Raw genomic sequence first — 16,053 nt, 5'->3', positions numbered from 1 at the left:
TTCCAAATTTAGGGTAATGCCTATAGTACCTCCTTCAAATTTTACCAATTCACCCGATCAACACCATGAATTTTACGGAAGATATTATTAATTTTATCGGCTTTACCACATGCTTTATTTTTAAATAGGTTATTATTGTTATCATTATTATGAAGGAAAGGAGGTGAAAAAAGAGGGCGAATGCATATTCATGTTACATTCATATTTTTTGTTCATGTCATAATCATATTATATATGTTAATAATCTATTTTGTATATAAATTATTCTGGAAGGGTTAAATTACCAAGACTGCATATCATTGCTAAAATAGCTTAACAAGAGAGACACTCAAACACATACATCCAACATAATCCAACAATGAAAATGAAATTCAGAAAATTTTTAGCAAATCCCAAGTTTATCTTTCCAGGCTATAGAAAGAAGTTAAAAGAGAAGAAATCGCCTGTCCCCATGTAAACCACAGGCCCAGTTAAAGGCAAATAATACATCACTAACACTAACAAGTACTCCAAGGGCATAGAATGAGAAGATAAGACAAAATTTTCATTTCCATTTTTTTTCTTTTCCTTTTTCCTCTCACCGATTCTTTCATGTATTCAAGAAACAAGCTCATAATGTGACATCAATGAGACATGCTCATTTTCTAAACGTATCTAGAATAAATGGTAATTTTACAAGCACCGAGAATTTGAATGAACCCACAGCAGAGCACTTCTTCCAGAAAGTTTAAAAAATGATGGAAGATGACACTGTTGACAATAGTTGGTGTTGGAAGCCTACCTGCTATGATGGCTGCTGCATATGCTCTTGCCGAAGTGCCTGTTGGAGTTGAATGACCTGTTGACGTTGTTCAGGTGGCAATGAACTCAGCTGTTCTGGTGTTAGGTTTAACACCTGCTGCAGTAAGACGGACTCAACATCAGGTGCGAGCTGTGGCTGACATACAAACAATGGTGTGAATCGTGAGTTTCAAAATTATTGTCAAATCAACCACAAATTGCACAAAGTATTCCAAAATTTTAAATAAATAAATAATGCTAAAGATTTCTCCTATAGGTAAGCAAAGAGTTTCACATTGGCCACGGTTGTGGTCAAAAGCCATATTGACAACTGGCAGAGAGATTGCATAAGCTTGTAAAACCATGCACCACGATTATAATAACTTAGTTATAGAAACTTACTGCAGGATTTTTTAAATGTCTACCAAACCAAATCATATCCCAGATGTCCATAACTGCCCCCCAATCAATTTGGTTTGTCAAGCAATTAAGCACGCATTTGGCTATTTATCACCGTACAAATTAGTTTCAAGAAAGTATTATTTGAACCACACTACAAGGATAGGTACCTTCAGATTTTTCAGAATTGATGATCTAGGAATCAATTCAATTGTCCTTTAAACTAAAATTTACATCTAAGCTCTCACGCCACTACTATAGAAAATTTTCAAGTGCCAAAGATCAACTAGAGACTACTAATTTTTACCTTCCAAATAACTTGATCGGTGTTCACCTGACAGTCAACTATAACATGTACCAGTGATCAGCCATTTATGTATCCAATCACTCACAAAGATACACATTACAGTGAAAAACTACTGGAAAACCCTATTGTCTCAATCCAACAGTACTCAAAATATCAGATGTGCACAACTGAACAGTTAAACTTACTCTTGAAGAAGACTGCAAGCATTTACAAAGTCCTCCAGACCTAACTATAACCTTTAAATGTATTTCGGTAAAGATACTGCGACAAATCTTATCTCTGTTATTTGGTCAATAGTGAAAAGAAGAGAAGACAGAAGAAAATACCAACAACGTTTTTCCTTAACATAGAGACTTATGTTTAAAGGAAATTACAGATCAGATTTACATTTGATAACTAGACAAAGCACTAAACTTAATGGTATTAAATGCTAGCAAGTACTTCAAAAACTCTACATTCAATAGCAGGTTGAACTTTAATACGCTTTACTTCCCCATTCATTAGACACAACTAAAGCAGTACACATTCAAGTTTTTGGAACAATGAGACCAAAGAAATAGCTTAACATAGGATGACATCTAAATTACAACCCAGCCATTTTCTAAGTAAATCATTAGCAAGATGATATTCACTTCTCAATCAAGATGTCTGGGATATGTAATTTTTCATCACCGTTTCATACTAATATTTCTGGGAATTGCCAAAATGATTAAATAGATATCAGGAACTAAATCAATAAAAGATCATTTCAGGAACTATATTTCTTTTGCATGAAACCTATCTAATCCCTGCCATTGAAACTCTGAGAATGATCTTTCAGCCGTTAAGGCTGAAGCAATGATGCATGAGAAAATGAGCTCACAGCAAAGTATTATATAATTTAAAATGTGATATCACCATGTATACAGTACCTGAGAAATCTGCTTTTCAGCATATTGCACCTCTTGTGCTCTAGGTACTTGATTAACAGGTGCTGAATCAACACCAAATGTTTGCAATGTTTTAGATCCACTTACATTGGTCACATTCAACCCAACTGAGGAAGAACTGCTCTTTCCCCCATCTAATTTCACCATTTTTGGAGGCTGACTTATTGCTTCTGAATGATTTTGAACAATGTTTGATTTCTCCGCGATGCCAGGTGTTATTGAGGGACCAGGCTGTTTTTTTTTTTTTTTTAAAAAGAAGTTAATATGAAATACTAGGACATTGAAAGAAATAAAAACCAGTGTTCTACTAATTTGAGAAAGATACAGCCTATTGCAACAAACTCAAAAAGATCACAAGAGAGAACTGGAATTTGTTTGCAGAAAGGGAAGGCAAAGAAGGGGGCAAGGATCCATCGATATGTTTTCAACAATAGGAAAGAGAAAATATGTGTTCAATGGAGACCACTCACCATCTTTTCAGTAATTTTTTTTCGCATGAGCATAAGAGAGATTTTCTTAAAACCTAACTTGAACTTAATATCTCTTGGCAGGATTTGACTGATTGAGTTTCAAAACAATGGAACTAACAGTGTTTTATTATTAAATATTCAAAAGGCAACCTAAAAATACATGTGGAACTGTTAAATTATTAAACTTTTAAATTTAATAATTTGATGGTTTCTCCTAAAAAAATTTATATTAAAACAAATCAGAACACAATCTAAAGACGCATGCTTGTAGTTAACATAAACCATTGCTAAAACTTCTCTAGTGGCATGTCCTAGACTAGGTCAAGTTTGTGAAAGAAGCTTTTGCACCTGGAAGCTGGTATCTGATAAGGAAGGATGAGGCAGAGGAGCTGATTGCATGACAACATTTGGCGAGACCATCCGACTGCTGTGACTTAAATTAGCAGTTGCAAGCTGTCCTGAGTGCAGCAATGACGGCTGCAATTGCTGGTTCAAGGATGAAGAATTTGCTACCTGAATTTGTGGTCTAACAGAGGTGTTTAAAGAAGGAATTTTGGGAACTCCAGAATGTGCAGCGGCTGGTGGTAGAACATAATTGCTGGAATGTTGTGGAAGCTGTGTCCGAGGCTGCAAAGTTGATTGTAGGGTAGCGGAAACTTGGTTGCGAGCTAAAGAATTAAGAGGCACAGAAGCTATTTGACTTTGTACTTTAGGAATCAAGCCAGCCTGAACCATCGGAGAAAGAGTTTGTGCTGTTGGCTGCAGACTATGCTGGCCATCCTGTAATGGAATCTGTGCAGGTTGACCAAGAGGCTGTCTTATGTTTGGCATCTGCAACTGCAAAATTCAAAATAAAATTTTCTTTATGCAACAAAACTTCAAAGCACTGAACAAACAGCTAACTTTTTTTCTTTTTTTGAGACAATGAAACAAACCACTTGAGGGGTAACCATTCCAAGCATAATTTGAGCCTGAAAAGCAAAAGCAAAGGCAAAGAAGTAAGACAAATCTATATCTTTATCAAATAAAAGTGTCTTAAAACGTGTAAAACTTCTGTAAGGACAAAGAACACCTTTCTATTTTGATAGATTTTCTAACATCAAGGGTTTCAGTGTTATAAAAATAAAGGACATAATTCAAGACCATGTGCTGAACTATCAACAACAGTTTGTGAAAAAATAAAAACTAAATTGCATAATAGTCATGTGTAAAATGAACATGTCAGAAAACTAGCAGTAATAAATGATAACTTGAATGCTATGAAAAAATACATAACATATCCTCGCAAAACACATTAGATGCATTCAAGAACTCTCTTCATGCAGCTTATAAACATAAAAGGTTTGAATTTATAACAATAAACTCATTTCCTTTTTGGAATTTGGAGTGTTTAAAGGACCATTTTTAATTAAGGGACACTAGATGAAAATATATGAGATATATATTAAATGTCTAAGATAAATATTATCTCTGCATAGTTTCTTTTAAAGAAACACCAAACAATGAAAAATACCTGAAAAATAGCTTTCAGCAACTGAGGTTTTGAAAGCAATAGCTCACGAGCTAGTTCCTTATTTTGTGTAGCCATTTTCTGTTGAGAGAAGACATGAAAGAATACAATTAATTAAAGGAGCAAAGCTCCATGTAACAGTATGTATTGCTCAAAGCTTTACCTTCAGCTCAGACATAATTTCATTCAGCTGGTTCCTTGACATTCTGGCAAGATGGAGTGTTAGTGGGTCACTGGTTGGTACTGGCTGACTAAGCAAAGCATTTTGATTTTGCTGCACACCACCAAGAGCTTCAGCCATGAGAGCAGCAGCAGTTATAGCTGAATGGAGACCAATAGGCTGCAGGTGAAAAGATTCGCCGTGGACTGCTTGGCCTCCTAGTTGTTTTTGAGGGTCTGTGATGTGTCAGTTAAAAAGGAGCAAATCAGCTTTTATTCCTCAAAAAAGAATATATTCTGAAAGAAACATAAATACTAACCAAAGTTTGTTGCCAGTCCAGGTCCACCACGGCCCTGCAATAAAACAAAATTCACTGTTTAAGCTTATAAATAAAATCTAATTTTGAAAAACCAAAAAATCAAACCAAACAGAAGGAAGAAACCATTATATTGAAGAAATATAATCCAAAGCAGTAGGATAGTGCATGTACATGGGCTTTTGTTGCAATGGAATAAGCCTCAGTTACCACCAAGGTTATAGGCCAGAGAGTTAGATTGTCAGTATGAAGCATGATAGTAGATCTATCATCCAATAGAATGGTTCAAGCCAAATAACAAACTTTAAAAGTCTCTAAAATATTTAGCAAACATATCCTTGCAAGCAGATCTCAACTATTGGTTTACATAAGCATAAAAAACTTTATCACAATTTGTATTTTCCTATAATTTCTGCGATGACAGTCTAATATAGAAGGCTGAAGGCTTGTCCTAGATATAATGATTAATCTCTCTTTCTTTCAGCAGGGATATGAATGTGGAGGCATTAGTCCATGACATCAAGTTCATTGCAGCTTTTTTGTCCTTTCTATCACTTTTTTTAAGAACTAGAATATATTACCTGATAAAATAATAAACATACAGGAATTCAAAATTAAAAACCTTATAAGCGTAACCTGAACTGCACCAAGTAATACATACACAAGAGCAAACATCTTTTTATATCATCCAACAGATCAAAGTAAATTTCATGCATGAGAGCCTAGGCATTAGCATAAAAATTGCATAGACCATCCATTAGCACCAATTCAGATGTATAGATATCACATTGGAAACATACTCTGCCAAGGTAACTGAAATTACACTTTAAAATACAGATATAAACAGTTTGGAATGGAGGGAAATTAGGTATTTGTAGGCTTAAATTAAATTAATCAATACTAAATAGCTACCTACACTGCCTGTGTCATCAAAACCAGTGTTCATATAATCACATCTAACCAATGTCACTGTGAGAAGAGAAACTATGACAGTGCTAAATTATCACCCTGATGAAAAAAATAAAAGATGCAGAAAAAAAGAGTACACCTGTTCTCGGTTTCGATCAGAGCCTTTGTCATTTTCAGCAAAATCAACTCGCAACTGCCGGCCATTGATCTCATAACCTTGAAGATTCCTTCGTGCACTTAGAGCTGTCTCCTCATCCTTGTATTCACAGAACCCATAACCTTTTGGTTTACCAGTTTCTCTATCAATAACCAATCTGAAATTAAGAGGGTTAATTAGAAATGAAGAACATTAATATATATATCTTCCAAAAAGCAATTTCATCTCAAATTAAGTTAACAAAGATTCTTAATGAAGATATTTTGTAGTGCATGCACCCAAACTAGTTTGCAAAGGGAGCTAGAATATATAAATGTTTCTATCTGCATGTTTAGTGAATGAGTGTGTAGGTTTTTTTTCCCCATATTCCAAACCTGAAAGAAACAACTGGGCCAACCTCCCTGCAGATTTCTATAAGCTGTTCCTCAGTAGCATCATATGGTATATTCCCAACTGCCAACCAAAAAAATAAATACCAAATTTCACTAAATTCATTAAGAGGGAAAAAAAGCCCTTCGAAATAACATCAATTAAAAAATGAAAACAAAAATAAAATCATGTGATTAGTTGTTAAAAAATTTCTCAGCAATTAAACAGAAAAGCAATCTAAAAAACCAGAAGCAAATCAGAGAGAGATTGACCGAAAACGCAGCGATGCTGAGAAGAGGCCATGAAGAGGGGGCTGGAAATCAATAGGAGAAGAAGGTGAAGCGGCGCTGCGGCTTCATCTTCTTCTTCCTTCACATCGCTCTTTCTCCTCCGCCTCTTTTCGAATTCAATGGGCGGACGCTAAATTGGTTTCTCCAAAGATTTGGCTTTCGTTTTCTCTGTATTTTTCAGTTACGACAAAGTGAAGAAAAATGAAACAAGAACTTGATTTCTTCTTCTCTCTGTGAAATCTGAAGGACAAAACTTCCAGCCAAAAGGAAATGAAGGCAGGATGCTGCTTAATCACCTTTTCAGTAATTTTCGTTTTTTCAATTTTTGGAGGCTTTGCCTACTTTTTATTTGTTTTCTGTTTTTTTCTCCTAAAACAATAATGATTGTTTAATCATAAATAGTATTGGCGTTTAAATGCAAAAAGTAAATGGAATATAATTACGAGGAAGTTTTTTTTTTTTTCAATAACCTCGTTATACATTTTTTTATGATTAAACATTCAGATTACAACATGTTTTAGCTTACTCAAATTTAGATTTTTTTAGATTAAAATAATATTATACCAACCTAGTTAAAATTTAATCGGTAATTACAAAAAATAATTAAATCGAATAATTTTATATTATCGTTATAAAATATAAATATTCTATGGCATGTGTATTAGAATAAAATTAGATATTTAGTATACAAGTTTGTATTTAAAATAAATTATACCGATAGTTATTTAATTATTAAAAAATTTATTTTAAGCATTCAAAATAAAAATTAACAAATTAAGTAATCATCTTACAGTGGCAGTTAAAAAATGATATAATAATAAATTAAACTCTCAAATTTTACATATTATATCAATTTAGTCATAATTTAAAAATGCTAACCCTCAAAATTTATAAATGTTCTCAATTTAATCCTAATTTAAAAATTTAAAGAAATATATAAAATACATAAATATTTTCAAAAAATATAATAATAAATTTAAAAAGTATATAAAATAAAAAACACTGTTTACAAAAATAATATACAAAATTTTAAAATATATAAAAAGATAATAATAAATTTAAATTTTATATTAATATTAATATTAAATAAAATAATCATATTAGTATTCAATAAAATAAAATAATATTTTACTCCCTTTCTCACTATTCAGATTATACTTAGTTTAATCTATATTTCTTTAAATTTATAATATCTATTTTTTGAACTAAACATAATAATACTTTTATAACACTCATTCTATTCCACTTAACCAAACTAACGTTACGCTCATTCTATTTCAGTCGGCTCTATTTCAATCTCATAGAATAATATTTTATTATAGTCTTATTCTATTATAGGGTACAAAACATACCATAAAAGCACGAAAAACTAGAATAGCTTCACAATTTTTGAACAATATTAATCATAAACGAAGGCACTTATTTCTCTAAAAGAAGAACACAAGAGTTTGATAATAACGCATATTAAGAGAAATATTTTTTTTATTTTGATTTTGTAAGACAACTACAGTTAAAATATTTAATTTGAAGCCTATTTTTAGCAACAACCTATAGTTGTGGCCGATGACAAGCCTTGTCGATAGAAACCGGGGGATCGGAGAAAAAGCCATTAAGTGTGCGATTTGCAACCCACAAGTTGGCTGCCTCTGTGAAGTGCATTCCATCCCAACTAATGTGCCTTGATGGGTACCTACATGAACTCCCATAAACTGTTCCATTAACTTTCTTCCCGCAATCAACATGGTGACCATGGTGTCCGTAGCTGCCACAGCAAAACGTTCGAGGATCTACGAATCCTGCAATCACCAAAACAATGGCAGTTAGACCACCATCACATTGCCAACCACTTTGATCGGTGTGAGTGTGACAACTTTCAGACAGTTACCTTGTTGTTTGGCGTCGCTAATTAGAGCATATTTGGCTGAATAGACATCAACGTAAGTGAAAGCCGCTGAAGGAAGTTGTGTCCTCAGCTGGGACACTTTGTCCTTAAGCTGCCTGTTGAACTCTTTAGCCATCTCATTTTGAGGCATCACACACCCGTTTCGGTCCACATTGTGAGCCTTTGGTTGGTACATCATAACACTGAAAGGCAAGCACCCTATTGGATCCATGTTATGTATCCAAAATATCCTAGCCCCTTCACTGTACAATACCTGGAACATAGACAAATGTAAGTAAATACTACTACTACTACTACTACTACTACTACTACAAACCGTGCATTTTTTGCAAGCCTCAAGAAGCATTCCATGTTTTCTTACATGGACTGCTTGGGAAAACAGGGTAAGCATATTGGGAATGGAAACTCGAATTCTTCCTTCGGCTCGATGTTGAAGATAACCATACGCTAGGTCATTATGTCCAATATCCAATGTGTATATAGCTTTTGAGAAGTCATCAGGTCTCGGAAGATCAATACAGTGTACTGCTATCTTTCCTGTATACCAACATTCACAAATTCAAATATTTCATTTCTTAGAGATACCAACCCCTCCATCATCACTCTGCCAGCTACCCCGTCCCCAAGGGTTTCGCGTGAATGGTCCACCCTGCATACCCACCTGTTCTCTACTATCTTTTATATGATAAAGTGCTTTATGTACAAAAATGCAGAGAAGAAAACTCACGGTTGAGGCAGAGTTGGTTGTAGAGAGCAGTTGTGCGAGCTTTGAAGTGTATGAATTGAGAAACTTGCGTTGCAAGGTTGAATGGGCCATATCCACACGCAGGTTGAATGCAAGACCCACCTGTTGCAAAATTAGCACCATGCCTGAAATTTGTCCCAATTGAGTCCAGGTAGGCACTCAGGTATGGTAATCCCAGATTCTCAGCTGCACAAGGTAATATAATAAGGAACTGTCAGTAATATATGAATTTACTAGTTCTACTTCTAATATAAGCTGCAAAGAGCCTAGCACTAGCCAACTGAGTTCGGGCAGATTCTTAGAAAAATTCAGGGATAATATCCATTTGCATCGTAGTGGGAATATAAGCAGCCAACTACTAACCTAAAAAATCAATGATGAGACGACCATCAGAAGCTCGTCCTGAAGGTTGCTTGAAGAAGGTTTGGCCATATGGTGATGGAATCTCAGCCACTGCCGCATTACAAGCCCCAGTGTCTGAATTAGAGTCCCCAAAGTTGTATATTGCTGGAAATCTGCATCTTTGCCAACCCCTCCCAATACTCGCCGGTATCATTAGTGCCACTAGTGTCAAAACAAAAAGACCAGACAGAAAATAACCTCATAGACTCCATACTTGCCTTGCCAATAGCACCTTTACAGTCTTATTATATTATAAAGTAAAAGCGGGATGTATGAGGCGTAGACTACATAAATAGAAAGATGAGGTCTTTATACTTTAAGGAAGTTAAGATCGAAGTTGAGAAGTTTTATCTAGAGATGTATATTATTGAGAGAACTCATTAAAGTAAGCATTGAAATGGGGGTATAGAGGCATCCATCACGGATAAGTCCAAGGTGCCTGCCTCATCTCTTCCCTTCGTAAGCTGTGAAACTGGCTTAAAACTTTTACCTGCATCATGATACGTTAGTCAGACCGAATCAGGTCCTTTGCCCCATGTTGATTTAAATGCTTTCTTTTGTCTGTTTTTTTACTCTGCTAAGACGTGTTTCCTTCTTTCTAAGTTATATTTGGAACAAAATAATATGATATGCCACACAGCTTTGGAGTTATAATTACCGGCGATTACCGCGGATCAAAGGCAAGAACCCAAGGACTACAACTACAAGATTTATTCAAGAACCAAGATATACGTCTCAATAAATTATTTTAAATTAGCCCCCACATCTAGAAATACTTTCATGGAACAGATCAAATAGAAGTGTCATTTTATGCCCAAACCTTAATTACCTTTATTACTATCATTATCATCATTTAAAGTTATTTATATTAATATTTTTATAATTTTAAATCAAATTAAAATAATTTTTATTATTGAATTACAGTTCGAGCTAAATCAGACCCATCCAAATGTTTTACCTCCTGTTCAAGACAAGACCTTTACAGGCCAAACCAACTGGTCCGACCTAAACCAAACATAATATCTCCTATATTTCTCGAGGCAGTACACCAGATCTCTATCAATTACAGACAATTAACATCTCTTCCCCAAGGATGCCATGCCATATCCAAACAATTTAATTACCTATGTTAAAGATAAAGATGCTGTATCATAGTAGTTAGCTGGCCGCACAAGGGAGCAAAATTTGCTTGACTGACTGCTTCAGTTCATACTTTTCCCTTGTCAAAAACAGAGAGGAGATTTCAACATGATAACTAAATATAAATACGGTATTTACGACACACAAGGACGCCTACTACAAAGAAATTTCAAGGTACCTATTATGCTTTCCTTCTGCTAACACTTCTTCCTGAGACATTAAAAACTATTTAATTTAATGACAAATTTGGACTTCACTATGCAACAATTTCACCAACTTTCCAGTAGAACATAACTAACAAAACTTCCCACTTACATTATATCTTCATGAGGAGATCGAACTCCTTACGACCCTAACCATCCCTATCAGAAACCATAATATGGCACACAATGCACCTAAAATAGAAAAGAAAAAGAACCCCTTATTCCTGCTTCTCCTCCGAGCAGTTGTGCCACCATTGACTGTCAACGCATTGGTGTTTCTAACATTCATTCTCAACCTACTGAAGCTAGACATTCGCTCAAAGGCCCGGTTTACCGAAGGACTCTCAGATGCAGAAGCAGGAGTAGTAGGTATTGAATCCACAAATGACCACACTGCAGTAGAAAATCGGCTTGCACCCTCGCCGTTTTTGTCACCTTCATCTTGATTATTACCATTGTACACCAAACCTAAAGACGACCAAAATAACCATATATAAGCAAAATTATACAGTAAAGCAGTAAAGGAGAGACTAGCTTTTCCAATGACAAAAAAGTAGTTGAATATTTGCATTCTAATCACTATAAGTGACTATAAATGAAAATAGTCGTATCAGAAGAGCTCTTGAAGCAGGCTCAAATTTCATTTTTAAGAAAGGCTTTTTGCCATGTGGACTTTTGGCATGTCTACCAAACCAACCATTTCATCAAGAACTTTGCAAGGAGAGGCTAAGACAACAACTTTGTCCAAAACAAAAAAACAGTTCATTGAATGCAAGATAATTTCACAAATGAATGCACATTGATTTCCGCACGTGTTCTACCTGAACTTGAAGAGGCATTCCCAAGATTCGATCCTGATGGAGTAAAGACATCACCACTCTGATCATTTATCCAAATTGAACCATTGATCTGATCCATTTGGAGCTGTCGCTCCATCTCGTTTCCAAAAGACTGGAATGGCAAATGGTAATCCACCTGATCCACAGTTGAATTGGGTACCAATTGCTGATCCATCATGTTATTTGCAGAGGAATGAAATTGATAACCGACCTGATTTAATATACCATCCTCGAAGGCATTCAATTGAGGCTGATTATCACCGATTGTATTCAATTGAGACTGCACCTGTTGATTATTCCCAAAGGCATTCGATTGAAGCTGCAACTGCTCATCAACACCAGTGCCATTCAATTGGAACTGTAGTTCTTGATCCATATGATAGGTATTTGATTGGTGTTGCAATTGCGGTTCCAATGGGTAACTTACCTGATTTATCATATTTTCAGTATATGAGAATGGAACTATTCCTTGTTCAATAGGTCCAATGTCCTGTAGAAACATTGCAGCATCATGGTAGAGATCAAATTCACCCAGTCCATCCCAGTCATTGAACTGCAGCCCATTCTCCGCAGGTTTCTCAACATTGGAGGTGAGATCATCAATTTCCAGGAAGTCCTCTTCACATATTTGTGGAATTTGTTCAAATTGATCAGAAACAGATGCGTCCTCAGGTGCCTCTTGCAACTGCAAACGAGATGTAGGTGACTGGGAGAGTTCAAAGCTTGCATGGTCATGTACAACCTCAACTGGCTTAGGAAGGAGTACATCCCTCGGAGATGTGTCCAGCAAAGTACTTTGTATCTCTTCTTCACCAGCAAGCCGAGGCAATATATTGTCAAAATGAGCTTGTGGCTGGGGAAGTGCAGGCTCAGCAGCGAATTGCCTCATAAACTCTTCAATATCATTCAATGGCGATTGAATTTGATTTTTAGCTTTTTCGACGTCATCAGGAAAGGCCTCATTTGGATGTTTGACAGGGGTGATTACATCTACCGCTTTACTAGCATATTCCTCATCAGCCCATTCTTCCTCTTTAAATGGTGCCCCATACTGCTCTCCGTTTTTAGGGCCAGGTCCACTTTTTTTGTACAACTTATAAAGAGCATAATAGTCCTGAAATGCAAAAGAGAAACAGAGAAATAATAAAAAGAAATATACAGGACTAAAACTAGAAAAGTTTCTTGGCAAACTTCTTCAGCCGCATACCTTTACGTTCTGGCATCTCTTGAGCTCCTCTTCATCAAGGGTATACTCATGCATCACCCAATCAGTTCGCTCACCAATAGGTGCACGCCCTCTGTAGAAAACCAACGTTTTCTTGACTCCAACTGTCCGAGAATTACAGGTAACAGTACGATCCTTTCCTGTTGCCTTCCAATACCCGTGTCCAGTTGCCCTGTTTGACCTTGCTGCATTAGGATATTTCCTGTCTCTTGGACTGAAGAAGAACCATTGTCTATCTCCAGACTTCAGTATTGATTGTGCTGTATAACATATTTTTCGCTCATTAGACAGCCGCTAATACAACAAATAAAGCAAAATCGGAAAGTAGAAACCAACAAACGTTAGCTACTGCTTAAAGTTTTTCAAACAAGCAATCCATCTAAAAGACAAATAGAATCAAGAGCCTCGAATCGGAACAAAAACAAACCACTGTTTTAACGAATCATTGAGACATCTGAAAACCCCATTGGTTAATCTGATTTAAGGACTATGGAGCCTGAATAAATCATATAGGCCAATAGTTCCATCATAAAAATTCATACAAACAAACAGTAGAATTATTGCACAAACCAAAGTCAACGTAATCCAAGGATGTTCTAAAATGAATAAGGAAAAAAATGAAGAGATAAAAACAGCAATTTCAACATACAAAAACGAATAGCCACATATTCTTCACAATACAAACCCATACGATAAACAAAACAATAACAGATAAAATCAAAACAAACCCACAAAAAAGAAAAAGCAATTTAATAAAAGGGAAAAAAGTCAACGGATATATTTGCTCAATTATCAGTTAAACTTAACATGTAGCCAATAATCAGATAATAATTTGAGGGTCAGAAAAAGAAAGAAAACTTTACCAGGCAACTCCTCAGGATCCCACTTGTAAACATCAGTTTCCCTTATGATATCAAGCTTGAGCTTTCTTCTACAGATCTTTCTCTTTAAATAATAAAGAACCAGCTCTTCGTCAGTTGGGTGAAACCTAAACCCCGGTGGCCACACTTGATCCTCGCCAAAACATGAACCAGTCGTCGCAGCTTTCGCCGCCACTGTCATCTCTCTTGATGATAAAAAAATTCTCTTTTTTTTCTTTATGATAAAAAAAAAAAGCTTTCTCAACAAGAAAGCAAAAATTGATTTCAAAACAAACTTTATTTCACATGATTTAGAATTAGAGAAAAATATATATTATATTAAAAAAAGAACTGGAGCAAATTTGGGGGTTGGGTAGAAAAAATAAAAAAGAGAGCTGCAGTCAAAGAAGAAAATTCGGAAGGAGACTTAATGGAGCAAGGTGTTTTCCACAAGAAAAAGAAGAGATTAGGTTATAAAAGAACCGAACTAATACTAATTCGATCAAGTCTCCGTTACGTGGAAACTTCCTTCCATTGAAAATATAATATGTAACGTAATGGTGCGTGAATTAAGTTATATGTTAAAAAAATTTATTACTAGTAAATTACGATTAAGTTCATCCAACTATCGTTGAAAATTGTAATTTTTTAGAATTAAGTAATAAAAAAAAGTCATAATTTAGTAAATTCTTAAATAAGAGGATAAATACGTTTAAATTTATTTAAAATTATATTTTCTTAGACCGATAACAATATCAATACTAATTGAGTTATTCAAATATTAAAATTAAATTAACTAATTCTCATAACAAAACAATCATCAAAAAAACTTAACTAAAATGGTAAATTACACAGCAGGTTCCCCAAATACTTAAATTTCTTTTTGATCACCAACTTTTAAAACTTTCAAATAGTTACTTGATTAATTGAGTTTGGTTTCCGTTAAGTGCAGTTAAGTTTTTTACGAAAGAGTGAGGTGGTAGTTTAAAATCGATATAATAATAGACTTAGCTATCAACTTTTACATGTGTCAATTTAGTCATAAATTTTAAAAGTAACACTTAACATTTACATATTATCTCAATTTGATCCTAATTCTATAAAATTCAATATATAATACATAAATATTTTCAAAAAGTTATATTAAAATTTAAAACATTTTATTTTTTCAATTATATTATAATTCTATAAAAATATTTATTTTATATATAATTTTAGAATTAGGACAAAATTGAGACAATATGTAAACATTAATGATTAAATTTTTAAAATTTATGACTAAATTGACACATCGTGTTAAATTTGATGGGAAAATATGTTATTATACCAATTTTTGAACTATCACATCAGGCCCATCTAATGCTTAATAGCACTTAACAAAACAAACAAACCAAATTAGTTCAGTACCCATTTTGAAAGTTTTAAAAATTGGGTTATCAAACAAAAAACTTAAGCATAGTTGGGTTACTTGCTTGTATAGTTTACCCAAAAAAATCACGAAAGAAAAAAAATTAAAAATTAAAATACTCCACTCCTAAGCCATTAAAGTATGCAAGAAAAAGCTCATTCCACTATTAAAAATAATAAAATATTAAATAATATATTCTTAATTAATATTTTATAATTAAATTTAAATTTAAAATACTTTTTAATATTTAAATTGAAACTGGATCATAAAATTTTTATCCAAGTCAAGCTTTTGACAAAAAAATATAATTATATAAATTTTCTCCTTTATATTTTCATTTATATGCATTTTTTCTTTGTTAATTTTCCTAAAATAATGTAATAAGAAATGTTTTAAAAAAACATGCTATAATTTTGAATAATAATAATAAATAAAATAACGAAACAAAATTAAAACAGAAAACATAAATGTTTAAGTTAAAACTTTCACTCACCTCTAATATCTCTACGGCAAATATAACATGAAAGGGAAGAAAGGATATTTTATTTTATTCTACTTTTCAATTAGAAAGAGAACAAACGTACTTTGATTGAACTTGTAGGAGAAATTAATATTTAGAAATTATGATTTTCCCCATAGTGAAGTCTACTTGACACTTATTTATATTATGAATCTATCGTTTAAGATAAAAATATAGTTCAATGTCGATTTCCTCGAATCTTGACGCATTTA

At 34.0% G+C, this 16,053-nt stretch overlaps 3 protein-coding genes across 8 annotated transcripts; all 3 read right to left on the bottom strand.

Moving 5' to 3' along the window:
- Positions 1-348: 348 nt before the first annotated feature.
- Positions 349-6,957, bottom strand: LOC105769886 (cleavage stimulating factor 64). 2 transcript variants are annotated; one of them, XM_052631285.1, is made up of 10 exons: positions 6,579-6,957; positions 6,312-6,390; positions 5,920-6,094; positions 4,875-4,908; positions 4,559-4,791; positions 4,399-4,476; positions 3,821-3,856; positions 3,234-3,722; positions 2,503-2,646; positions 349-937 (listed from the first exon to the last, which is right to left on the bottom strand). In XM_052631285.1, exons 1-10 carry the CDS (start codon positions 6,607-6,609, stop codon positions 785-787), a joined length of 1,452 nt encoding a protein of 483 aa, XP_052487245.1. In that variant the 5' UTR covers positions 6,610-6,957; the 3' UTR covers positions 349-784. The 2 variants fall into 2 exon arrangements, with proteins under 2 accessions (XP_052487245.1, XP_012446289.1); XM_012590835.2 differs by having other exon boundaries at positions 2,398-2,646; positions 6,579-6,954.
- Positions 6,958-7,982: 1,025 nt separating this feature from the next.
- On the bottom strand, positions 7,983-10,479 carry LOC105769887 (GDSL esterase/lipase At3g27950). 2 transcript variants are annotated; one of them, XM_012590839.2, is made up of 5 exons: positions 9,608-10,479; positions 9,227-9,430; positions 8,861-9,036; positions 8,482-8,752; positions 7,983-8,392 (listed from the first exon to the last, which is right to left on the bottom strand). In XM_012590839.2, exons 1-5 carry the CDS (start codon positions 9,798-9,800, stop codon positions 8,145-8,147), a joined length of 1,092 nt encoding a protein of 363 aa, XP_012446293.1. In that variant the 5' UTR covers positions 9,801-10,479; the 3' UTR covers positions 7,983-8,144. The 2 variants fall into 2 exon arrangements, with proteins under 2 accessions (XP_012446293.1, XP_012446291.1); XM_012590837.2 differs by having other exon boundaries at positions 8,482-9,036.
- A 145-nt stretch (positions 10,480-10,624) lies between these two features.
- Positions 10,625-14,371, bottom strand: LOC105769884 (NAC domain-containing protein 16). Of its 4 annotated transcripts, XM_052631283.1 has the most exons (6): positions 13,917-14,371; positions 13,036-13,313; positions 11,811-12,942; positions 11,102-11,457; positions 10,965-10,996; positions 10,625-10,865 (listed from the first exon to the last, which is right to left on the bottom strand). In XM_052631283.1, exons 1-4 carry the CDS (start codon positions 14,113-14,115, stop codon positions 11,111-11,113), a joined length of 1,956 nt encoding a protein of 651 aa, XP_052487243.1. In that variant the 5' UTR covers positions 14,116-14,371; the 3' UTR covers positions 10,625-10,865; positions 10,965-10,996; positions 11,102-11,110. The 4 variants fall into 4 exon arrangements, with proteins under 4 accessions (XP_052487243.1, XP_052487242.1, XP_012446287.1 ...); XM_052631282.1 differs by lacking the exon at positions 10,625-10,865 and having other exon boundaries at positions 10,886-10,996; XM_012590833.2 differs by lacking the exon at positions 10,625-10,865 and having other exon boundaries at positions 10,886-11,457; positions 11,811-12,153; positions 12,256-12,942.
- Positions 14,372-16,053: the final 1,682 nt, after the last annotated feature.

The sequence above is a fragment of the Gossypium raimondii genome, chromosome 5 (genome assembly GCF_025698545.1).
Source record: "Gossypium raimondii isolate GPD5lz chromosome 5, ASM2569854v1, whole genome shotgun sequence".
Lineage (NCBI taxonomy): Eukaryota > Viridiplantae > Streptophyta > Magnoliopsida > Malvales > Malvaceae > Gossypium > Gossypium raimondii.
This window is presented reverse-complemented; position numbering and strand designations above follow the sequence as displayed.